Genomic DNA, 26,666 nt, shown 5'->3' on the forward strand with positions numbered 1-26,666 from the left:
TGGTGGTTAGGTCTCCTTTCTAGGCCTGGTTTTCCACTTGGAAAAGATCAGAGCATGTCCCTCCCCAAATCACACACAAGTGCCCACCTTGGTTTGGGCGTCATTGAGGACACTGGCAGGCTTCTGGCGGAGACAGGACACCATTTCTTGGATGGGTGAGGCAGGGCAGCTGACCTCCTCTGAGAAAGAAGCTACCTGCTGCTGAGCCCTCTCTTGGCTGATGACAGCGGCCGGGGAGAACACGGAGCCACCCTGGGAGAGAATGCAGACTCAGGTCAAACAGTCTAGATGGTCTCCTTCCCAATACCCCCGGCTCAGCCCAGAGACCTTGGGGCCACGTCAGGACTCCACATCATTCCTCCAAACTCAGAAGACCCAGGACCCTTCCAGGAGATGCCCATAGGCATTCAGGGGGTCAGGACCATCCATCGCATGTCAACACAGCATGTGACCTTGAACAAGTCTCTCCAGGCCCCAGTTTCCTTACTTGGGAACTGTGGGCCCTCAACAGAGTGATCATTGACTAAATTTGTATATTGAGGCCAAGGGCTGATGGTGGTTGAAGAGGGACAAGGAGCAGAATTGTCCTTGCCCACAACCCCCACTCTCATCTCCTAGGTCTTCTTAAATAGAAGTTTCCTGGCTCCGTTAAAACAGACTTGGACTTTCAAATAGAAACCCACCTAGAAGGTGATGGAAACACAGTCATTATGCAAGGAAATTTTTCCAGCAGAGTCAATGCAAGTCTCTGCCAAACCCTGGCTGGCTGTGAGGCTTTCCCGTCTAGGAATGCAGGTGGCAGGAATGCCAGGAAGTCCATCCCCAGGCCTGCACTGTTGGTGGGATTGGTTTTCTGCCCAGGATGGAAGAAGTAGGCTGAGCGCCTTGGCTAGGGTACAACCCCAGGGTCTTCTGTCTGTGGACCACCCCCAGCTCAGACACTGCTTCACACGAGGGCATCAGAGACAAGGGGGGCAGAGGGCCATAGGCCTACCAGCACCAGAACTACTACCAGTACTGAAACTGATAATACACAGCAAGGGCCATTGATTGATGATTTTGATTGTTTTTTGTTTTTAAGATTTATTTATTTATTTCAGAGACAGAGAGAGAGAGAATGAGCACTGGGGAGGGTTGGGGGGGGGGAGAGAGAGAGAGAGAAGCAGAATCCCTACTGAGCAGAAAGTTTGACACTGGGCTTGATCCCAGGACCCTGAGATTATGACCTGAGCCAAAGGTAGACGTTTAATCAACTGAACCACCCAGGCACCCCGAGGACTTCGATTGTTAACTCAACAGCTTCCTCCACTTCTTCTCACTCATCCTCACCAAGGCTGGGGAAGTTAGCCTGTGTCATTGTCCCCATTTTCACAAATATGAAAATAAAGAAAAAGAAAAACTCAGTAACTTGGCCAAAGTCACAAATGCTGCCAGGTTCTGAGCCAGCCTGTGGATGCAGGCAGCTGGGCTCCAGAATTTGTCGTGTTCCAGGACCCTGGGCAGGGAGCGGGAGGTTCTAGCTCTGTGAGCAAACTCTGTACGAAGGGGTCTGCCCACCTACAACCACCTGCCAGGTTCTCACCCTCACAGGAACTTTGTATCACCTGCAATTTCTGCAACAGTAAGAGGAGGCAGGTATAGCTGTTATCCCCATTTTGGAGATAAGCAAACTGAGGCTCCAAGAGGAAAGGGAAGTCCTCATTTATAATCTAATAGGTACCAGGACTTAGGAGGTTGGCAACAACAAAAACTAATAATGATAGTTAACATTTACTGAGTAATTGCTAAGTTTCTGGTATAGTTGTAAGCACTTTGTACATATTAACTCATTAAATCCTCTCCCCAACTCTCAGAGGTAAATGTTTTTACCCCCTTTCTCTTAGAGAGGAGGAAATTAAGGCACAGAAAGTTTGAGGACCTTGGCCAGCATCACACAGCACGCAACTACCAGAGCCAGGACCCCAGTCCAAGCAGCCCACCTTGGCCATACTTTCAACCCCACATTATACCACATGTGTTTTTATATCCCTGTGTTTTTATATTCCGAACAAGGTGCTGTGTTCTTGAGCCAGACTGTACCCTCTTACCCCAATGTAAGAGAGCACTGATCTGGCTGACCCCAGAGAACACATTTCCATTCTAGACCCTACCCTGAGCTAAAATGTCAGAAACTGCTAAAAACACCAGAAATACAACAACAGGTGTATCAGAGGGTGCTGCTCTCCCTGGCTCTTTGAGAGGATCATTGAAAAATAGCAGAGGAAAGCATTCTGCAAGCTGTAAACACAGGTGCCCACGTATACTGGTTACCTGAGTCACTGGTGCTATTACCCATTGTGCAAAACAGACAATAGACAGATGTCCAGAGGGGAGGAGACCCACCCTCTTGAGATTCCAGCTGGACAGATTTCTTGAAGTCAGGGAATACATTCCAGCACTGCTTCTAGAAAGTTCCAGGGGTCCTTATGCCTCCGAGTCAGGACTGAGGGCCATGGGCAAAGCATGGGCATCGCAATGAGGACAGGCCATCCTGCAGGGAAGGCTGAGAGCTGAGGGGAGCATTGGGTGGGGCAGGGAGAGAGCAGAAGCTGAGGCTGGTTCTGGCTGCAAGTAGGGTTGAGGGTCCGAATCTTAGCAGCTCAACGCAGTCTCATGTCGCTGAACACAGCCCCCGTCCTGGCTTCCGATTCCACATGGCGACTTCACAAAGTACCCAGCCTCTTTCCGTCCTGAGTCACATGGACACAGCGCTAACAGCTCCCCACACTGCCCCCGAGGGTGAAATGCTTAAGAATCAAAAGAGAGAACCTCGGTAGAGGGTTCCTCGTGTGTCCGCAGATTTTAGTTACTGTTTTTTGCCTCACGACCATCCCACGAGGCAGATGATATCATCATCCCATTTGATAGAAAAGGGGCTCACAACCCAGAGAGGCAAACGGCTCATTCGGGATTACAGGACTGGGCGGAGGCCAAACCGCGTCCGAACGTGGGCGGCCAAGCTCCAAGACCAAGCCCTTAGCCACCAGGCCAGCCTTCTGTATTCACCGGGCAGGTTCTCGATGAAAGGTGGTGGTTTTATTACCATCTTATCTCAACTTAGTTGTTGGGACCGAGGAGGAACCTTGTGGCCAGAGTCCGAAGTAAGACCCATTGTAACCCCAGCCCAGAGAGAGCAGAGCACGTGGGGTGTGGATCCGGATAGCAGCAGCGTAATCCTGGGGCCTGAGAGCCCTTTCTGACGTCTCTGAGCCACTCAGACTGGGGCTGGCTGCGGGCTCTGCAGATCCAACACAGGGAGCGGTCGTCTGCATTGGTTTTCTGTCCTCAACCCATCTAGGTAAGCTCAGCGTCTCCTGTTGTCGGCGGGGTTGGCCACCAAACGCACAAGGCAAGTTTCCTGCCCCACTGAGCTCCAGCTGGTGGCCCGCTCTGCGCTTCAGCCCCTATAACACACACAGTCCTAACGCCTGAGCTCACGGTGAGAATGAGCAGCTGAGAAGTAAAACACCCCGCCAGCCTTGAGCCAGGAACGCAACGCCGGGGGACAGCACCCAGAGCTAAGGGATTTCATCCAGGGGCTTCTTTCCAGTGATGAGGGGTCCAGCTTTCCTGAGAACCACTGGGTCTGCTTTGTCTTAAGAGAACACCACACACACACACACACACACACACACACACACGCACACGCACATGCTCAAGACAGTCAAGATCAAAGCCCTACGCTCTGAACTGCAGATCGAGCTGGCAAATTGCAGGCCCTGCAATTTGGGGGCTGCTGGGCCCCGCTTCGGCCATGTAAGCCGTGGGGATGTGAACTTTGGGAAGGCGCCCGCTGAAGTTTTCAGCGCCGTGTGCAGCTATAAAAAGCCAGAGCTCCCGATACAGTGAGGAAGTGGTTAAAGGCGTGGGTTACAGCGATACTGCACCACGGCTTAGAGAACTTTCCTCTCCCTCAAGTAGGTTGTTGTAATCGGTCTTACTGAAGGAAACGTCTTTCTTCGTGGAAAATCGGTGGTTAGACGAGTCAACGGCCGGCTCAGCCCTCCCTTTAAAGCACTTGGCTGGAGAGCAAAGGAGGGGGCTACAGCCGGTGTGCCACAGGGTGCATGGAGTGTGGGGGGTTCTGGGGACAGAAATGGGTCCACAGCCCCGGCCTGTCTCAAGTCTGTAGACTAGGCTGTCAGCCCTGTCTGAAGCCAGCAGAAGGACTGGCCTCATGCACCAGCCTTGTTACGCCCCCAGGAAGGGACTCAGGGCTAGTGGCAGACATCTGGGGGCTTTGGCTACTCCTCTGTGAATGGGAATGATGCGCTGTAGTGTAAGGGTCCTCATGAGGACACACACAAGATAATGGGCGTCCTGTGTACGGGGGATGACGTATTGGGATTGAGGTGAGCACCGTGGGGGTTAACGGGACCCCTGCAGGGCTGGGGACAGCGGGGTCTTCAGTCTGCCTGGTCACACAGCAGTCTCACATCCGGCCCTGGGCCCATGCTTATCCTAATCTGACTGAGCTATTAAAGGGCAACGTTTTCGCTTGCGTATGTGTATGCATGTGTGTGTGTTTAACTTCGAAAATAATGTGAGGCAAAACCACAATTGCTAACCACGGCTTTTTCTCCCTGGAGCCTCTGAACATCATAAGGAGACTTGACCTCCGTCAGCCACTAGAGTCACTTCAGAACCAGGACCTGCTTCCATCCAAGTATGCATATGAACACAAACAGTCACAGACAGAAAGATACACTCACAATATTGCCACACACGGAGACACACACACTCTGAAACACTCAGTCATGGGCAGAAACACACACAAATACACAGATATACTCAGATACACACAGACATATGATAAGCACATACACACCAGAATTTCTTGAAATGGACATTCCTGGGGACGGATGCGGAGGGATGGCAGATGGGTTCAAGGGACTAAATAACCACATGAGCTAGAGAAGAGAGGAACTGGGTCCCAAGTATCCCAGCATCCCCAGAACAGGGCCTGGAACTCAGGAAGGTACGTTTTGAGTGAGCAAGCTAGTGACTGTGTGAGTAAGGACAAGGATGATGGCTGACTGGCTGGCTGGCTGGACAAGTGGATGGATGGATGGATGGATGGATGGATGGATAGATGGACATATGGATGGATGGATGGATGGATGGATGGATGGATGGATGGATGGATAGATGGAAAAATGGACGGATGGATGGATGGATGGATGGATGGATGGATGGATGGACAAATTGGTGGACAAATGGATGATGGATGGATGGATGGATGGACAGACAGTTGGATGGGCCTATATATTCTCCTCAGTGAAAAGCTATATTTGCATGAGAGGTAGTAAGAAATAATGTTGAGAGCCTAAGCAAGAGATGAAATTCAGTGGTTAAACCATAGCATAGAAGATAGCAATAGGGAGTGAGGAAAGGCATTTGAACAGGGTGTTAAAGAGAGTATTTTAGGAATGTCATTGATCATTCGATCAATGTCATTGATCATTATCCATGGCACTGAAAGCCATGTTTAGCCCTCTGTAGGCTCTGGAAATGACTGAACTCTGAAGCCTCCTGAAGACGCACTTCTGATGGCAGAGGCTGGGATGGTCACTCCATAATTATAACCTAGCCCTTGCTCATAACCTTCCAGCATCATCCATTCGATATTATTGTGCTGCTTTTGACTTGAAGGGCCTTGACACCAGGTCCTGGTATGAAACCCAACCTAGAAGAGCATGTGAAAGGAGGCTCAGTGAATGACCTCCTTCTTTTGTAAAGAAATGCGCATGGGTATACATTTCTTCACCTGTTTAAGCCTCAGCACCTGACTCCCAGCTGTAAAGTGCCTGCCACACAGATTTATTGCAAGGCATTCATGAAATGTACTGTGTACTGAACTGGGACAGAGAAAATGTTCTACTGGCTTCTATACCTCTGTTGCCCTTCGTTCCATTAGTACAATCAGAAGATGACTGCATTCTGGCATTTCACTGGCTAATTCCACACCACCACTCTTAAATATTTTTTTTAATTTATTTATTTGACACAGAGAGAGAGAAATCACAAGTAGGCAGAGAGGCAGGCAGAGAGAGAGGAGAAAGCTAGCTCCCCGCTGAGCAGAGAACCTGATGAGGGACTCGATCTCAGGACCCTGAGATCATGACCCAAGCCGAAGGCAGAGGCTTAACCCACTGAGCCACCCAGGCACCCCACACCACCACTCTTTAAACCTTGGAAATCAATTTTCAGGGTCAAAAAGTTGGGTGGCCCTTTATAAATCATGGCTGATGCCAGAAGTCAAAACCAGAGCCTGGTTTCTCTGTGGTTCAGGGAAATGAACAGCAGGCAAGACCTCACATCCAGATGCTCCCTCCCTGTGTTGATGCTCCCTCCCTGCTGAGCCCTGCGGGACCTCTCACCCTCCTCCTGCTTCATCTTGCCATCTCTAAATTATATAAACTTTTCAAGGGAGGTGGAAGAGAACTCAACACTGGTAAAGTACCTTTGGAGAGCCAGATCTTTCATGCACATTTTCTCATGTGATCCCCACAGCAGCCCTGTAAGGATTGGCATCCCCACGTCACAGATGGGGAGACTGAGCCCCGGAGTGGCTAGATGATTTGTGCAAGGTCTTGGGACTAAACATTGTAGGACTGGGATTATGAAGCTTGCTGTCTCCACCTTCACTGCACTGCCTACCATGAAAAACAGTGACAACTAAACACATCACAGACACTTATTTCCCACCCCATTCATGAGTCTGGTGGCTGGTGACTCAGAAATAGGATCTTAGCAGGGATGGCCAGGACAGTGAAAGGGGGGATAGGCAGGGATGGCCAGGGCAGTGAAAGGGGGGACAGGCAGGGATGACCAGGACAGTGAAAGGGGGGACAGGCAGGGATGGCCAGGACAGTGAAAGTGGGGACAGGCTGCTTCTTCCATGGCAGGAATGGGTTGCTTTGACATGAATTTATAACTGGACCACATTCTGCTTACACTGTCTCTTTTAAAAATATTTTATTTATTTAGTTAAGAAAGAGCAAGAAAGAGAATGAGAACAAGAGCGAGAGAAAGAGAGAGGGAGAGCACAAGCAGAGCGAGCGAGGAGAAAGGGAGAAGCGAACTCCATGCTGGACAGGGAGCCCAAAGCAGGACTTGATCCTAGAACTTCTGGATCATGACCTGAGCTGAAGGCAGACACTTAACCTAACAAGCCACCCAAGCACCCCTCCCTTACATTGTCTTAAATACCCACAGCCATCCTATGAAGTAGAAAGAGCCAGTATTACTTAAAAAGAAACTATCAGACTTATTTAATCATTCTTTTGTATATTCCTCACTTTATTCCAAAAGGAATTGGGGGTAGACTCAGGAAAATGTGTCAAAGAACTATAGTAATGTGCTTATCCTGGGTGAGAGAGGTGAAGAGCCCAACTTATTGGCCCCAAGATGCTGCAGCTTTCCCATGATGCTGTGCTGCCTTAGTAGATGGTGGAGGTCATGAAAAATTCTTGGACATCCTTTGCCCCTCACCCATTGCAAATGGTCCCACCAGCTTCTTGGGATAGTCCAATTTTATCAGGGTCCCCTTTATCAGAGTCCCCTGTTAATTCAAGGTGAGGGAGGAGTGGATGAGTTTTATTGGCTTTTTGTACTTTTCAGACTATTCTATTTTCCCAATGAATTTATATTGACTTTGTAACTAAGAAACAACTAAATGACATTTAAAAGATCAATTCTCTTCTTTTTTTTAATTTTTTTTATTATTTTTTAAAGATTTTATTTATTTATTTGACAGAGAGAAATCACAAGTAGGCAGAGAGGCAGGCAGAGAGAGAGGAGGAAGCAGGCTCCCCGCTGAGCAGAAAGCCCGATGTGGGGCTCGAACCCAGGACCTGGGATCATGACCTGAGCCGAAGGCAGCGGCTTAACCCACTGAGCCACCCAGGCGCCCCAGATCAATTCTCTTCTAAAATGTAACTGATTCTTGTTATGAAGAAAGCATTTGTTATCATTTACCGTGTAAGCTGATCATTGAGCATGTGGAGTGGCCAAGGTAATGAGGCATGGGACAGAAGAAGGACCCCTGAGGGAGAAGGAAGGTGGTCCTGACTGTATGGGGTGGTCCCAACGACCAGCCTGGCTGTCATCACAGTCTGGCCAAAATGTCAATCCCCTTCACGCCCTAGAAAAAGGCTGCTGTGTATTGTTCTACATCCATTGGTGTTACCTTAGTTTACTTAAAGGTTAAATAGAACAACTTTTGGAGTTTGTGAAGCAAAGAGAGTGCCAAAAAAATCCATGATAGAAAACCTAGGTGAGCAAACAAAGAAAATCAAAATTACACATAACCCTCCCAACAAAGGAACACAGTCGTCGAATACTGTTAGCGTATTAGCGTGCGCGTGTGCCTACAGATGCATGTGGGTCTATTTATATTTATGTATTTATACACAGGGAATAAGTGAGATCATTTTGGTTCTAAACCCGTCTTTTTCACCTGACAATCAATTATGAATATCACTCTGCGTCGTTGCTTATTCAGTTACGAGACTGTTTCTAAAGCCGTAGCACAATCGGGTGCTTAGGCTGCTGGGAAAAGTCACAGAGAGGGCAACAGCACCTGCTGGGTGGTGGGACGTGAGGGACTAGGATGCAAATCCCAGCTCTGCTTTGTCCATGTCTGATCAGAGACTATTTCTTCAACTGTCAGAAGGATGATAATGATCCAGAGAGTTTCCCCATAGTATTGTTGTAAGGGAAGAAATGATATGATTTTCATGTAATGGTAAATATGCAATACATGATAGCTATTATTGCTTCCAGTTTTACTATGTTCTAGACAAACCTGCAACGTACATACACCTTTATAGCCCAATCTATTCACATTACTGTGATAATTTCCCGATACAAAGGCATGCCTAGGTCAGAAAGTATCCCTTTTTCCTGACAGATGATAAACAATGTGTTGCATGAGCTCTTACTGTAACATTCTAGTGGTTTCTCATTAAAGAGATACAGGGTGAAAATATGAAAGGAAAATATTTTTCTATCATATATGTACAATGAACATTTTGTAGGTCTTAAGGTTATGTTTCTTGGCATCTAGAGCTAACTTGGGAAAGTGGTTTTATTGAGATGTAACTCACGTATCATACAGTTCACTCATTTAAAGCAGACAGTTCAATGGTTTTTAGTTATATTCAGAGTCATGCAACTGTCACCATGATCCGATTTTAGAACATTGTCAGCGTCCCACAAAGAAACCATGAACCCATTAGCCGTCATTTCCCAGCCCCAGGCAACCACTAATCTACTTTCTGTCTCTGCAGATTTGCCTATTCTGAACATTTCATATAAATGGAATCATGCAATACATGGCCTTTGTGTCTGGATCCTTCCAGTTCGTCCATGTAGCTGTCCTCTATTCCGTTTTATTGCTGAATCACATCCTATTGCCTAGATACACCATGTTTAGCTTATCTACTCATCAGCTGGTGGACATTTGGGTCCTTTCCACTTTTTGGTGATTGTAAGTAATGCTGCTGTTCACTTGTGTGCGTGCGTGTGTGTGCTTGCGTGTGTGTATGTGTGTGTGTTTTCAACTCTCTCAGTTGTGTGTGTAGGAGTAGGAGTGCATGGTTACGTGCTTGCTCTATGTTTAACCTTCCGACAGGCTGCCAAAATGTTTCCTTAAGGAGCTGCACCATTTTTATTCCCACAAGCAAGGTATGAATGCTCTGATTTCTCCACAAGCTCTCTCATTCTTGTCATCTGTTTAAAAAACTATTAGGAGCATAGCAGTCCTCGTGGGTATAAAGTGATCTTGTGGTGGTGTTGATTTTCACTTCCCTAGTGTCTAATGATGTTGAGCATCTTTCCATGTGCTTAGGGGCTATTCATAGATCTTCTTTGGAGAAATACCCGTTCAGATCCTTTGCCCAGTTTTAAATGTGGTTATTTGTCTTTCTGGTCTTGAGTTAGAAGCGTTCTTCATATATTCCAGACACAAGTCCCTTACCAAATATATGATTCACAAACACTTTCCCCCATTCTGTCTCTTTCACTTTCCTGATGGTAGCTTTTGCCGCTCAATGTTTTTAATACTGAAGAAGTCAGCTTTTGGAGTCATAGCTAAGAAACCATCACTTAACCCTTGCATTCTATATGGAAATATTTTAAAAACATTTTTTTTTTTCACAATGTACTGCCAAAATGCCCTCCAGAGAGGCTGTGCCTTGGCGTGTTTTGTCTGCAAACTTAAATCGCCAACTGGCTCTGTCTGCACGTGGAGGAGAGTAAAGAAAGGTAGCAGCAGTTAGGGGGAGCCCGCTGTGTTTCCTGCCCCTTACAAACTGTTTCCAGTGTGTGCTTACTGAACTTCTGAGTGAGGATTGAGGACTGTGTCCCTTTAATGAAAGAATGACAGAGGCTCAGAGAGGATAAATTACCTGTCCCCAGTCACCCACTGCTTGGGAGCTGGATTCAGGCTGTTTGTCTCCAAAGCCACTGCTCCCTGTGCCAAAGGGAACCGGGATGGAGGCAAATTTCTATACTTTTCCTTCCTTCTCCAAACACCTCGGCAAACCCTGCTCTTCATGGGGCTCAGCCACACAATTGTCCTCTTTACTGATGGAGGCACAGTCCAGAGGCCTTGCCCAGGCATCTGTCGGGGGAGCACTCCAATGTGGGGGCGGGGGGCTCCTAGGCACTTCAGCGTGGAGAGGGGAGAGGAACCAGCCCTTGGCTCTGCCCTTTAGAGTGGAGCTTGCTCTCCTGCCGTGGTTTTCTTCCAGGTTCCTACAGACTTGACAAAGTGCCTTTTTCCATCTGTCACAAATATTATATCTAATTGTCTCCATCACCTTCTGGCTGTCAGAAACCATTTAAATGCTTGCCACTGAAAAAGGACCCATTTCGCCAGCAAAGCGATCACCCATTGAAAGTGACACTGAGTGATGGCGGACGCAAGGATGGGCCCCTTATTTCAAAGGGACTTTATAAAATGCAGGGAGTCTTTCCCTTCATTCTTGGTCAGCAATTTATATAGGTATAGGTTGCTTTTTAAAAATAAATTCATAATTTGAGCTTGCAGAAGTGCCTGGGTGTTTCTTTCCAGTCACTCAACCCTCTAGCTTTGTTTCAGGGACCAGCTGGCCCAGAAAAAGAACCAGTGCACCTGTAGAGGGGAGAAGGAATGCACTGGCCCTTGAGAATTACAGCATGGGGTTGAACTGTGGCTTTGCTGCCTTCTTTCTCTTTGGCTTTGAACAAATTACATTTTTACGCCTCCATCTCTCAGCTCTAGAGCACCTGCCTCACAGACTTTTGCAAGAGGCACGAGAAATGTGTCCTGTGAGGAGCTGTGCACGCAGCCTGGTTTCTAATACTTCTGCCAGTCTTGGTTCTGGTGTTGGTACAACCAGCAGGACACCTGCACACCAGCATGTCATTGACTAATTCCACCTTGTCCCTCTCTTAAACCCTTGCAAACAATCCTCAGTGTAGAAAAGCAGTAACAGCATGAATTCAGAAATCAGAAAGATGCGTTTGAATCTCTGCTCTGTTGCTTGGCGGCTCTGTCATTTCGGGGAAATCAACTAACATCACCAAATCCATTTTGCAAAGGTGGTGTTTTATCTGTACCCCTGCGGTTTGTTGTGCAGATTGGTGAAGTCGATGCACGTGGAGGCATTCACGGGCAGCCGTTGCCCAGAGCTGTGTCCTTGTACTCATTTAAAGGTGGAAAGATGGAGGAGGAGCAGGTGCCCCCGAGCGAGAAAGCTGGTCCAGAGTGGAAGTCTTGCCACCTCAATTCTCCTCCACAGGATGGACCAAGCCACTTGTGTTCCCTGCCAGTTTGACTCCTGCAGTCAGCCATGGTGTACGAAGAATTTCCCCAAAAGACAGGAGGGTCTAGAATATTGCTGAAGCTAGCAAAGACTTCTAGAAGTGAGAAAGTCATGTCCAATCACCATTTTCCTCCCAGTCGTTTCTGACTGCCTCCCTCTCTCCATTTCTCCCTTCCTTCGTGTCCTTCCTCCCTCCTTGCTTCAGCAAATGCCACTGGCCAGCTCACGGCCAGGAGAAAGGGCTCACCACGCCTTCCTTAGATAAGCATGGTGTGTGCACATGGTCTGAGGTTCTCGTGGGTATGCAAGGCCTTGAGTGTGCAGGAGAGGAGCTGGCCGACTCCTGTGCCAGAGTGGGGTCAGGGCAGCCCCTCAGAGGACACCACACAAGGAGTGTGACCTGAGTTGCCTGGGTGGGATCAGACCACAGTCCTGGTGCCTGAGCCTCACACACCAGCCCTCCCCAACTAGGCCTGCTGTGTTCAACACAGCTCAGCATTAGCCACTCCTTCCTTAGCTTGTGTTAGCCCCAGTGGTGTGTGAGGTGTGAGCCCAGCCCCCACCCTGTACAGAGGATAGCCCTGACAGCCCCTGGCCCGTAATTCAAGGAGACTGTCTCCCCAAACTTTCCCATGCAGACACTCCAGGGGACGTTTACTAAGGTGCTGATGCCTCTCTATGAACTAAATAGGTATGCATCATTTCCAACACCATCCCTTTTAAATGTATTGAGTAGAAAGAGATAAAAATTACTATAGTCATAGAAAAAAGGGACAGAGCATGGGCATCAGGATTAGAGAGATCTTACTGAATCTTGCACTGACAACTTGGCAAGTTGCTTTACTCTCTGGGTATCAGTTTCTCCATCTATAAAATGGGTCTATTGTGTCTCAAGGTGTGGCATCAAGAGCATGGGCAATGGGGCTCATCAGTCCAGGTTCAAGTCCAGCAATCCTTCTTACCCACTGTTTGTCCTTAGAGAAGTGATTTAAGTTCCTTATGCTTCAGCGTCCTTGATGTAAAATGAGGGTAAGAAGAGTATTGACCTCATTTATCGTTGAGGTGAATTCAGGAGACAACAGGGAAAGTACGTGTATGCGTTAGGTTTCTAATAAGTAGAAGCAATCATTAAAATCATAATCGATATTTCAAAGAGTTCTTCTACAAATGAAATCAACTAAAGCCCCAGGCAGAATGCAGTTGATACTATTTATAATATTAGTGCTACTCAAACTAAAATAAGAAATAGTGAAATACCCTCCAGTTAAAAAAAGGCTTCTAGGGTTGAATTTTGTTCTGGCCAAGGCTATTTTAAGCCATTGAGCTTGTCTGTCCCTACCCATCCCCCTTGGCTGCCGCCCACTGCTGGTGTACTTAGTTGTGGCTCGGCGGGCGATGGACTAGACGCTGGCTAGCAATTTCACACACGTCCAGGCACTTATGAATGCCTGACACCATTTTAAGATCACGTCACAGCCGGGTCCGAGCTTGCTCTCCTTAGGTACCAGCAGCAGGACCTCATTGTGAGTACAAAAAAATGCATCTCCCAGAAGCTAGGGCATCACAGAATGAAAGCTCGGGAGGGGACACCAGCAAAAGCCATCATTGCTCTGTCACAGATCTTAAGCCCATTTTGTGCTATTAAAGCACGTTTAGAGGTGGATGGGCCAGTGTCTTTGTTCTGTTTTAAGAGATGAAAATGCCAGGGCAGGGTGCTCAGAAGACCTGACTCAGTTCACGATGAGAAGCTGATCACAGAGGCTTGATGGCCACGTGTCCAGCCAGCTGTGTTGGCTGTTGCCCGGCTGTCCCCGGGCTGTCCTCAGGACGCAGGCTGCTCTGCTGCAGTGAGCTAGGCAATTATCAGGACAATTCCATGCCCATCTTGGGGCACCCTGATATGGTAGCAGCTGGAGGGGATCAGAAAGCAAAGAAGGACTTGAGAAAATTTCTGATCTACAGGGAGGGGAGGCTTTTATGGTTTTTATTTTTGTCTTAAACCTGCTCCCTCTGTCCTTCCCTCCCATTCTTCTTCCCTGCTCGCTTGGGCTGTGAGAAGTGCTGATGCTAGGTGTCAGTCACGGACAAAACAACTGGGCTCCTTGACCTCATGGACCTTACAGTTTTTGGAAGTCAGGCCGGCCGAGAGATGGGAAAACAAAGGTGTTAATGAGAGACCCTTGAACAAATTCTCTTCCTGGAGCCTGATGCCACCCAGTGCCACCATGCACTGCCTCTTTCTCAGGGGAAGCAACACTCTGGTCTTTGTTTTTAAGCGGAGTTCATAAGAACCTCTCTGCCCCTCCCAGAAGCTGGACTATATATTTGCTGTGGGGAAGATAACATGTAACCTTTCAAAACTCCTCATTGAGATCCCTCTTTTTTAGCAATGATGCCTGTCTCCTTTGTTTCTGTTAGAGTCTTGGTCTCCCAAAGGAAGTGCCCAAGATAATTCACTGGAACACAAAAAGAAAATTCTAGAATGTACTATTTAACTAGTCTTATACTTTAAAAATATTTTTATATTTATAATGTGTGTCTTTGCAGAGTCACCTACATATATAATTAATGATTAAATGTTCACATATGGGGGTGCTTACTCAAAACTCTGTCTGGGTGCATACTTGAAAGTCTGGAGATAATTATACTTGACAACAGGAAGAGACCCTTTTCTCAGTCAGCTGAAGAAAGAGTCCAGCTGGGACATCACCACAGACCCACAGGGCCTGCTCTGTTCATAGGAATAAAAATTATTGGCAAATGTTTTGCTTCTGGGACAGTGGCAAGCCATTCTGGCAAGGCTCAGCGGCGGATGGATGGCCCCATAGCTGCCATCCCTCCTGCCCACCAGTGCCACATGCCATGAGACAGTCTCAGGCACCACCCACTTGGATAATCAAAGAATTCCACCTCTGGGCAGAGGACAAGAGCGGGGGGCAGTGCATATCTTGGCCCCACCTTTTGCAGGGTGTGAAGGGAACATGAGCCCTTGGAGCAGACTCTGACTCAGTAAGATGAAAGTTCCATCAAAGTCCTGGTTGGCCCCAACTGGAGACTCATCCCTGATTCTGGCAGATCCTAAAATGAGGGGAAAGCCATTCTAGTCAGTGGAACAACAGGAAATAAGTCCAAGACAAAAGCCAGCAGAGAAAGGGGAAGATGACGGGGAAGGCAGGTTGGGGCAGCGCGGACCAGATGAGGATCTGCATGAGGCCAAGGATGATGGGGAAGAACAGTACTGGACAGAACTGGTTTGAGAAGGGGCAATTGGTCAGCCTGTCCCAGCTGCAGGAGGGACAAAGAGATCACAGGAGGCAGGATGACAAATGAGTGGCAGATCCCAAAGTCACTTCCATTTCCAGACAAGATGCAACTGAAGTCATCCCCATCATGAAAAACAAAATGAGAAGGCACAAAAAAAAACATCCCGGCTGGCCCTGCCAAATGTCCCATTTTGATGGATAGCTCTCATGCTCAAGGTTGAGCTGAATGTCACTCCTCCATCAAGCCTTGGCTTCCCTGCAAGCACGAGCCATTTCGTCTGGTTTCCCTCATCTCTGGAGCTCCCACCATGCTGCCCTGTCATCAAGGTTCCTTCCAGGACCCTGTTTGACTTACACTGAGCTCCTGGGCGGCAGGGCATGTGTCACCGTCACCCTTATCTCCCTAAAGCTTAGCCTCACAGCTGGCTGGAAGTTAATATTCATTTAATATAATTGTCATTTGAATAAATGAGTGGCTTAGTTAGGTCTAGGGAATAAAAGAGATTGTATATTGGTACATGAGAGGAAGTTTGTAAGGCAAGCAAAGTTACAAGAATGAACTTAGGATCCACTCAGAGAACTTCCTGAGCTCTGAGAAACCCAGTGACCTCTTTATCAACCCTCACAAAGCTGGGAAGAGCTAAGTTCTCCCCTGCGAAGTGGAGTTAGTGGGTTAGGTTGAGCAATGACCAAAGACAACAAATCCGGTGAATCAACACTTTTGTGCTCATCACTCATCACAGCAGAGTGCGGGGGGAAGAAAGCTTTCACTTTTCTCTCTCCTGAGAACACTGTTATGTCAAGAGGCCTCTCAGAGAAACACAGAGAATCGGATAACATGTGGGTCCCCTGCCTGCTGGAGAATTCAGCCCATCCAGATGGACCACTTATCCATTTTTGGAGATGGTTCCAGAAATAGAAACAACTGCCATCTTTAGAGAAACAAGAGGGTCTGATGTCTCTCAGATGATGCCTGTAGTTAGCTTACTATCTTCCCCAGAGGTAAAATTCAACATTCACAATTTACAGGCTTTTGATCAGAAGGCAGGTGCAGGACCTTCATTTATCCATTTAATTAGTGGATAATTATGGGTCATTTCTTTTGGGGTAGGCTCAGGTGAGGATCAATGGTCATGTGTTGGACCTTCACCTGCCTTCTCAACAGCATGCACCACTTTGAAGGGCAAGGGGGACATTCATGTATGTGCCTTTCACTGTGCTAGGTGGTTTGTACACATTATCCTACAGACCCACAGTCCTGGGAAGGCAAGAGGATTAATAACACCTGTGCAAGGTCACACATCTCCCAAATATCTTGAACTCCTTCTCTTGCTCTTGACTTCCATGTGCATGTGTCCTACTGCTGTGAGCAGTTATTACTCCAAGGCTAGTTCTGAGGAGGGAACAATCATCTTTGGTTGGGGGAGGCTGGAAATATGTAAGAACAAGGTGAGCTCTGGGTTGGGTCTTGCATAAGGGAGGTCATCCCACACAGGTAGGGGAAGGGCAGAGTGGCAAAGTTCATGGTGAAGAGGTGGGAGGCTTGTCTGATGTGCAGGGGGCCACATAAGGTTCTGATAATTCAAGGCCACATCAAGGCCTTGAATGGTGATGTTGTCATGGGAGGGGATTAGAGAAATAAATGTGAGGAGCTCTGAATGCCAGGAAAAGGGATGATGCTGGTCCTGTGGGAAACAGGAGTCTTCAGCAGGTACTGGAGGAAGACACAGGGCTGGAAAGGTGTGAGGGAAGCACTGGGACATGGGACGTCCCTCTGGGGGGCAGTGAATAGTGACAGTGAGCTCACCTCCAGAAGTGATTGAGCTGGACCTGGACGGTGTCCCTCATCAGCTGGTTAAGGTAGAGCAAGCAAGCTAAACCCTAGGAACCTTGGTCTCTTCAGGTGACATACAGACTACTTAGGAAGAATAAATAGGTACCATAAACAGAGCCAAGTCTTTTTCCTGGCAGTCCCCAAACATCAGTTCCCTTCTGGCCCCTGAACACCACAGGCACTGCCTGTCCTGTGATTTCCCCAACGGCCCTTCCTCCTGATCTCCACAGTGGCGTCATTCTGGGCTCATTTCAAAACTCTCTTCCCAGGCAAGAGTTCCCCCTCCTGTCCCCATTCCTTCAGGTGTTTTCTAGGCCATTAACTGTTCCCATCGCTAACTCAACCCCCTAGAGCAGCATCTAACACACAGAAGGTGCTCAACAAATATTTGTTGAATGAACGGTTGAATGGATGAATGAGTCACTTACCCAGCTCTGGGAGGGGCATAAACTTGGTTCTGAGACAACTTTTAGTTTGCCTGGGATCTTGAAGGTCATATGGTTTAATCCTTTTAAATACAGAGGATCCCCTCTATAGTCTTACAGTACCAAGCATATGCTCATGCAGCTTCCCTACTAAATGGGCCAGCCTACACTTGACCGTCTACACCGAGAGGGAGCTTATTAGTTCCCGAGGTTGCCTTTCTCATCTTCGAAACTTTAACTTATGTGGAAAGATACATTTGAATAGAACCAGGAGTCTGCTAATACTAGACCAAGCTGTAAACCATGGGGCTTACCCACCCCACTCTTGCCACATAGGACTGAGTCGCCTTAACTTTCTAGGACGTGGAGCCCCTCTGCCCCCAAAGATGGAGAAATGGGCTTCTTGGTGCTTGGGCTGAGAGACCTGCCAGTCCCCCAACTGGGGAACATAGCACCTGGCTCCTGACAAGGTTAAGAACACGGTGAGAACATTCCATTTCAGTAACGTGATGACCTCATACTTAATAGAACAATCATCAGCCTGTGAGGGCATGTTGTTAATCTGCCTGGGGCCATAGCCTGGGACCTAATAGCTAATTAATTGGAAAATCCTTCCAGAAGGCAGGTCTTTCTACACAGATAGACTTGAGCATCTTTCTGAGCCCTAAATTGGGGTCTCCTGACACACTGTTACTGGGCTGGAGCTGACCCGATACTTATACTTGAGGTATTTGGTGGGGGCATCCCCTGCCAAGTATTTTTATGACTTTATCTCTCGTACTGACTCAGAACATCAGTGACCTTGAATGCCAACAATCCAATCTAGTCCCACCATCCTTACCGTGCCCATGTAACCAAGAGTCCACACCCCTGTTGGGCTCCCACCCTATTGGCATCTTTCATATATTCCCTTGGGGATCTGACAGTGTGTCTTTTTCCTCCACAAGATCAGAAATTTCTTGAGGGCAGGGAGGGATGGAGCCCTACTCATGTCGCATCTGAGGATTCCCTCCCTGTCTGTGTTCCCAAGGCAAGTTGGACACATAAGAACTTTGCAATTGATAACGTGGATGGAACTAGAGGGTATTATGCTGAGCGAAATAAGTCAATCAGAGAAAGACAACTATCATATGATCTCCCTGATGTGAGGAAGTTGAGAGGCAACGTGGGGGGGTTGGGGAGCAGGAAAGGAATAAATGATGCAAGATGGAATCGGGAGGGAGACAAACCATCAGAGACTCTTAATCTCACAAAACAAACTGAGGGTTGCTGGAGGGAGGAGGGGTGTGGAGAGGGTGGTGGGGTTATGGACACTGGGGAGGGTATGTGCTATGGTGAGTGCTGTGAAGTGTGTAAACCTGGTGATTCACAGACCTGTACCCCTGGGGCTAATAATACATTATATGTTAATTAAAAAAAAACTTTGCAATTGTCATAAATTTTGCTGAACTGAGCATCATTTGCAATTCATGAGAGAACATTTCCCAGGTTGACCTATTCAATGCTCCCATACCTCTGTAGGACAGCTGTAATCCAGTGGTTCTCAGGGGTACTTTTGCTCCCTAGGGCACAATGATGACGCCTGGGACATCTTGGTGGTCATGACTTGGCAGAAGTCAGTGTTACAGTCATCAGGTAAGTAGGGGTCAGATGCTATTGAATATCCAATAGTGCACAGCACAGCTCCCCCCTCCACTCCCAGTCCCCCACCCTTTGCCACTTACACACACAGCATAGAATGGTCTGGCCAGAATGTCCATAGGGCCAAGGTTGAAAACCCACTGGGAAACTGGAAACAGAGGTCTAAAGTTGAGGTCACTTGCAGACACTTGTACCTAGGCGCTTGGCTGACCTGGCTTCATCCCTGCTCTTGCTGATAGTGACCTAGGCTCCCACCACTGCACCCCACGGCTTAAGCCACAGGTCAGCTCCTATGCAGCAGAGTTGGTGGTTTTAGGAACATATTCTCAATCTCCCTCTGTTTCCTGGCAGCTACCCCGCAAAGTGAGAAGGAGATGAAGAAACAGCAAAGCCAGGGGAAGTTAGCGGCACTCCCGCACCCCGCCCTTCACCCCCCATCACAGAATTACCCAGCAGAAACAGGCAGAGCCGATATTCCAGTCCTGGCCACCAGGGGCTCCAAATCCTGTGCTTCTCTGCAGCAGCTTCTCCTGTTCATGGACTGTGTTCTCTGATGGAGACCCTTCTGTGGTCCCCCATTTATCTGTCATCTGCCTCTGCCATCAGACTTGGAGCTTCCCCGAACCCTAAAGCCTGTGCCAAGCCACAGGTCCCTCCTGCACCTCTCAAACTGGCTTGTCCCAGGCCAGGTCTCATCTAATGGTACCTTCACTTACAGGCCTTCCCCCCACTGGCCACTTGTGGGAAGTAGCCCCCTCCCACACCTCTTTTACTCCTCCGTGTGAATCGGGGTGGGGGGTGAAACTCCACTTTGGCTTAACTTCTGCCCCTCTGTTCTTCCCCATCGGAATCTTTCTCAACATTTCCTTTCTGCCTTCCTGGGCTGCCTATCCAGAGAGTGGGTATTTTCACAAGTTGCCTAAGGAAGCACTATCTAGTACAGAGTTCAAGTTTAGAAGTGGCCCTGATGTTTTCAATAGATTTGACAAGTGCACTGAGTGAGGTTTCTAAATGACTGTCCCTGGGAGGTCATGTTGACACTGCTGGGTGGGAGCAGTGCGTCATCAGTCCTGGACACTGATCCTGGCTCTGTGATGGGGCCGGGAATGTGATTCTGGGAAAGTCATTGGACACTCTGTTCCATCATCTTTTTGAAGTGGGGGGCCAACCAGGGCTCTTGGAGGGCCGTCCCAGCCCCAGCAGGTAATTCACTGGCAGTCCTACCACCAACAGCCCTTAGTCCCCATGTGCCTGAGCTTTCCCACACACCATGGAAAGACACATATATTGTGAACGGGGACACACATATTATGAATGGGGAGCTATATACTATTATTTTCTAAATGTTGAACCCATCAGAAAGTTGAAATAGTACAAGGCACATATGCCCTTCACCTGGATTCAGCAAATGTCAGCATTTTGCCACATTTGCTTTCTGCCTCTCTCATTGTCTTTTTTTTTTTTTTTAGACTTTACTTTTTATTTATTTGACAGAGAGAGTACAAGCAGGGGGAGTGACAGGGAGAGGGAGAAGCAGGCTCCCGCTGAGCAAGGAGCCTGATGTGGGACTCAATCCCAGGACTCTGGGATCATGACCTAAGCTGAAGGCAGACGCTTAATGACTGAGCCACCCAGGGGCCCTCGTCTTTTTCTTGATTTATATTTATTTACATAATATAGTTCTTTTTCTTTTAGCAAACCATTTGAAAGTTGCAGACATCATGACATTTGACTTCCAGATACATCAGCATGTATCCCCTAAAAACCAGTACATCTTCCCACATAACTGCAGTGTCATTGTCATGGCCCAGAAAGTTAACATTGACACAATATTATCTACAGTGCAGTATCTGTGTGAATACCCCTCACCTCCATCCCAAGAATGTTCTTTCTAGGTCTTTCCCCTCAATCCAGGAGCCAGCCAAGCATCCCACACGGCACCCAGTCACCACGTTTTCTTAGTCACTTTTAATCTAGAACCTGCGGGGAGACTGACTACATTTCATATCCTTTCTAGTTTCTTCTGGTTGTAGCACAGCAGAGGGGTTGCCTGTCTTGCCCCAGAAGGCTGATGGGCAGCTTCTTTCTGTAGTGGGTTTGATGCCCACTATTTCACACCTCTGCCAATTAAACCCTGTCTGTGGCAGAGCCCGGGCAGAAGCTCTGCTCCAGAGGCCGCTTCACAGGGACAAAAAAAGCAATAATAACCAGGATGCTGAGAAAAGACATGCTGTAGGCCTGAGCGCCAGCCTCCTTGGACACAGTGAGCTCTGGGGATGTGTGAGAGCAGCTTCTCAGCCTCCCCTGCCTTTTAATGAGAGAAGAAGGCCCCAGCTTCTGAGAGCCTGAGCACGGCCCAGGCATTTAGAATCAAGTTGCACACATTCCCAAGCACTTTGTAAATAAATAAATAAATAAAAAATAATAATGCCATGGTCTTCCCTGTCCTTACAGAGAGAAGCCTACTCAGAGTGGTTACTAAAAACAGGAACCTGCTCTTCTGCAAGTCCCGCGCGCCTTCCTCATTTCTAGCAGAGGAAGTGTGTGGCTGGTGTAGCAACTGCTGTTCTTCTTGATAGCCTGGGTTTCTCTGTGCCCGCAGAGGCCTGGCCACCTGCTCACTGTGCTGGAGCAGCAGCAGCTGATGGAGAGACGGTGACGGCGTTCCCGGCGGGTCCTCCATAGCTACTCCCAGGGGAGATCATGCCCAGCTTTTGAAGGTATCATAGGGGACATGGTAGGGGCCGGGCGGGGAGGAACCTCCGACTCCTAGACCCACAACTGGCAGAGCATTGACTTTCTGGGGACAGGAAAGCACTCTGTGAGAACAGTCAGGGCCACGTCTCGAGGGAGGCTGACACCTGACCCAGAGCCCAGCACATGGCAGCTGTCCGGTGAATATTTGATGCAGAATTACATATGGCAAGACAGGCCGGGGATCTTGGGGGCAGGGCCACTCCTGCCAGAGGAGATTTTCTAGCTACAGTGCAATAGTCTGGCACATAGCAGGCTTCATACTAAGGGCAGCTCCTGCTTGCTCTCAGTGTTCCTAGCTATATGACCTTGGGCAAGACATTAAACCTCTCCAGGCCTTCATTTTCTCCTCTGTAAGGTGGAAAGAGAAGTACCCAGCTCAATAGGTATTGGGCAGATGAGCTAACATATGCAAAGTACCCAGGCCAATTTCAGACACATAGTAGGTATTCAATAAACGCTATCAGCAGGGAGTCCTGACATCTAAAATGCGCACAGAGCCCAGGTAGGCTGACCGATCGCAGGAGTGCTTCTGGGAGTTTGGGTGGTGGATCTTTGGGAAGATGCCGATGCTAACCAACAGTGACGAGCAACAAACAGAGAAGGAGGTATGTGTACGGTAGCGGGGGGAGGGTTAAAGGAAAGGCAAATAGGTGAAAACATAGGAGATTAGAGATGATTTTGGAGAGCTGGAATTCCCTCAGGAATACGGCATACTCCGCTTTCTTCAAGGTGCCAACACATCCAGAGAGCTTAATGCCAGGAAAATGACCTGGGCTTTGGCCTCAGAATGTCCTAAATTGGGGCCATGTGTGTGTAGGTGCAAAGGGTTGGTGATGTGTGGCCATGCTGAGTGGCGGGGGAGGGTCACTGCATGGTGAGTTATTTTCCTGCAGTCCTCAGAACAATCCCGCAAGTTTATGCTTACTACGTGCTTTTGACAAATGAGAAAATGAGGCTCAAAGAGGGTGAGTCATTTGTGTAAGTCATACAGCTGGTGAGAGGCTCTAAGGGCTCTGAGGGCTGAGGTGGGGGAGGGGAGAGTCTCCAATACAGCAAGTACATGAAGGACAAAAGTATGTACCAAACCAGTGCTCTTTATTCTAAGAGAAATATATCCCCATAGTCTGCAAATTCTGTAATTTGCTCTGAGACGCTGAGCCATCAACCTATAAGCTGGGCTATGGTCCTTTTAAAATTGGCGAAGTAAACCCAAATCAAAGTTCCAGCAACATCTTTTGCAAATGATTTTATCCAGCTAGAAGAATGGTATTCAAGAGTGTTAAATGTGTCCTGAAAAGTATAATCATAATATTAAAAACCTATGAATAGATCAAAATCCATTTAGACTTCTGTGTCTGAAACAGGTCCTTAGAGTCAAGGAAGCAAGATGGTTTCATGGAAGTCAGTGCTGTCATCAGTTATACCTGCATCAACATTCTGGGTCAGCCCCCAAGGAGCTGTGTGACTCTGAACAGTGCCCCTTTGCCTCTCGAGTCTTAGTGTCCTTTGCATAAGAAGGCCTTGTACGTTTGTAAGAAGGTTAAATTATATGTCATATACAGGAGATGGTAAGCATTAAGCAGCAGCTAGTGATAGCATTCCTGACCCAGAAAGGAGAGGACATCCGCTTCCTCAGGCAGCACAGGTGACGTCCGCGGTAACAGACAGCGTTAATACAACGAATCAAATCACCAGCTACAGAGCAGGAAGCTCCTTGATTTTTCTTAATGCTTATTTCGCTAGTTTCTCCGTATGATGCGGCTGTAACAGATACGGCTCCCCCATCTGAGTTTGGGACTGGGCATTGTCTTACCAAAGCGACGGTCTCTTTTTTAAGACTTAGTAAGTCTCCATTGTGGTAAACCCTAACCAGCTTAGTGCATTCATAAAGGGTATTGCTTTTTGTTGTGTTGTTGTTGTTTTTCAGTTTTCGTTGCACATTCAGCAAGAATTATTTCCCCCAGATCTGACAGAGGCTAGAGCTAAAAATTCTCATAAGCCTTTCCAGCATGTCAGGCCAGACTATTTAGTTCTTGTCAGCAAGCTGAGTGGGGCCCTGTGAGTACAGCTATCCATTCCTCCATCCCTCCCTTCCCTTAATAAATATGCATTGAGGCCATACCGTGTGACCGACTTCCTCCCTCTCAGCTCCCCAGGCGTTCCGAAGGAAATAAGTACCCTGGGTCCAGACCACTTCCTCCCATCTGAGAACCACCAAGGGAGGGGGCTTATTTCATTAGGGTAACTGAGCTACAGACAGAAACCCTAGGGCCTCGAAGGTTCAGCGGCTCCCTTTTGTTGTCATACAGCTTTGCAAAGTCATACTTTCCTCCATGGCACTGGCCAGGCAGCAGGGACCGTGGCTGGAGGCCTTGCAGTGTGGCAGGTGGGGCCAGGGGAACAGCACAGGAGACAGGCGGCAAAAGTACAGTCCAGCCGCGCTGGGCTGTCCCAGGCACTTTAAGACGATACCTTCAGGACCCTCAACTGAATGAAATGAATGCTTACTACGTGCCAGCCACCAGCTAGGTAACGTGGTTTTGTTGTTGCTTGTTGTGTTGTTTTTGCATTGAGGAATATACTAGACATGGGACCATGTTTTCAGGAAGTTTACAGCTGGGGTGGGGTTGGGTAAGACCCCTTCAAGAGAAACCAATGCCTTATGGTTGTGTGCCATGAAGGGAACAAACAGGGCCCAGGACAGAGAGCAGGGGTTTGCTAGTGAAGCTCGTGCAATGTAATTCTCGCGTTATCCTGGGCAGTAGCCAGGCCCTTCCCAGTTGCAGGACTTGCCAGTTTTTCCACTCCTTCCCTTCCCCCAGCCATGGCCTCCAAGTCACAGGGACAATCACTTGTTCCTTACACCCTCTGATTGCAAACTCCCAGCATTGGAGTGTCAGACTCACTTCTTGATCTAGGCTCATATCAATACACCTCAGGGTCCGTCTGCGGAATTGCCCCATTAGTACCTGACTCTCTAGCACGCCCAAAAGAGAGTAAGGCCATGATCTTCTCATAAGAAAGGATGATTCAGCTTTTGTACAATCCTTCATCCATTCCCTGATGCTTAGGAGCACATAGTTAAGAGCCTTGCTCTGGACCCAGATGTCTGGATTTAAATTCCTGCCTCCCCTCTTACCAACTGGGTGACCTCCAAACAGGTTTCAGAATGCCCTGGCTTTGGTTTCCCCAGTTATACAAAAGGCATAATGATAACAACGCGTCCTACATAGATTCGTGGTGAGAGTCAAATGGAGAGTACTGCTGAAACACTTCTGCAACACACAGTAAGCTCCTGTCTTTCTTCTGTTGCCATACACTCGGCCCTGTGGGGAGTTGGCATGGATCTGTGATGAACACCAGGGAGCCCTCCATCTGGTTACCTGTTATTGCAGGGGAGCAAACTGACACGCAAAGAATGAAAGTGGCTTGCCCCAAGTCTCTGAGAGGTTAGTCAGCCCACTGTGGGTTTCTAAAGATGCAATGCTGTGAGAAGTAAAAATTAAGAAAATTAAGGAGCGGAAAGGGGTTCACTCTCCCTCATCCCAGGGCTGGAGTCACCCATTCAAATGATCTGATGACTCGAAGTTGAACAGCTTACCCTCAGTGCCTGCAGGCTCAGAGGCAGAGGGGCAGGGGTGTGAGGGGAGAGCCGGACAGCTGGCTCTTTGGCTGGCCACTATCCATGAGCAGCACTGTCTGACTGAGCAGCAAGGGGACTTGAGGACCTGGGCAGGTACATGCAGATTCCCAGGCCTGTGTGCTTCTCTGGCTTCCCCAGCAATGATAACTCTCTGAGGGCCATGTTAAAAGATTAAAAATGTTATTGTTCTAGGCTGAGGGTGGTGAAGGAATCAGAGTTGGTAGTCAGAAGATCAGGGTTTTGAAAGTTGGCACCACCATCGAATGAACTGTGTGACCCTGAGCAAGTGATTCAACCTCTCTGAGACTCTATTTCCTGTACAAAATGGTAGGCTCTTTGGGGCATCAGATGAGCCAGTGTAGTTCAAATACCTAACTGAGACCTTCCATGTAGTGGATGCTTCTAGCGATAACAACGGGGATGTCTTCAGGCACCTGTTCCAAATAAGGACAATTGTCAGAAGAAAGTCTCTTCATGCCACAGGGGCCTGGGACCAGGGGCATACTGGCTTGTGAGGGCCCGTTGCACCCATCTCTTAACTCCGCATTTGGTGAGGTCACATTGCAAACTTGAGATCAGCCACAGTGGGAATATTTACACCATGGAAGTAATGAAACCCAACCAAGTAGAGCCCCCCCTCCCAACCCCCATCACTGTTACAATTTACTAGGTCACCACTCACCCACTCTCTCTCTCCAGTGCACATTGTTTTTCCACTTTCCACCTATCCCATTTTGTTTCCCTCTTGGAATAGCTTCTTTGTTCCAGCCATGAGTAAAACCAGATCTGACCACTGTCTTTACTTACAGCCTTTTCTTGAACAATCACACAAGTAACCATTACAATTATAATTTACTTAAAAGGCAATGCAAGGTTCCCGGGGAGGTGGAAAAAAGAAAAAAAAAAAAAAAAGAGTATCTCAGAGTTCACCCCCCCATAGCACATGCAAATATCCTGGGGTCTTTGTAGGAAGACTGGTGCCCCAGTCCCACTAGGGGAACCGTCTGAGCACCCCGGGGTAAGACCCTCAAGTCTGTGCTGTGATGAGTGATCCCCAGTGAGGGGCAGGGACACTGGAGTAGGTGGCTTAACATATGCAAGTGAGGTTATTAACAAGCTATCAATTTCCATCTTGTGTGATAAGGTTATGAGCCACAGAGTTGATTCATGTTTGTGAATATAAAGCCCAACTAAGTCTTGCTGTGAAATGTGATATAGGAAACAAGTCACTAACTTTACGTCCCTGGGCCC

General features: G+C 48.0%; 2 protein-coding genes across 3 annotated transcripts in view; one reads left to right on the forward strand and one right to left on the reverse strand.

Moving 5' to 3' along the window:
* Window positions 1-26,666, reverse strand: part of TG (thyroglobulin) — a 237,827-nt gene that overhangs the window by 35,182 nt on the left and 175,979 nt on the right. Inside the window, exon 42 of the mRNA XM_047727291.1 lies at window positions 88-252. Coding sequence (XP_047583247.1) covers window positions 88-252 — 165 coding nt within the window. The remainder of the gene's footprint in view (window positions 1-87; window positions 253-26,666) is intronic.
* The window catches only part of SLA (Src like adaptor), a 32,584-nt gene continuing 27,462 nt past the window's right edge, over window positions 21,545-26,666 (forward strand). Inside the window, exon 1 of one of the 2 annotated variants that reach the window (XM_047727289.1) lies at window positions 21,545-21,735. The gene's annotated coding sequence lies outside the window, so the exon portion shown is untranslated. Of the gene's footprint in view, window positions 21,736-25,136; window positions 25,222-26,666 lie in introns of those variants that run through there. The other variant, XM_047727290.1, reaches the window with a different exon arrangement.

Source organism: Lutra lutra, chromosome 4, assembly GCF_902655055.1.
Source record: "Lutra lutra chromosome 4, mLutLut1.2, whole genome shotgun sequence".
NCBI lineage: Eukaryota > Metazoa > Chordata > Mammalia > Carnivora > Mustelidae > Lutra > Lutra lutra.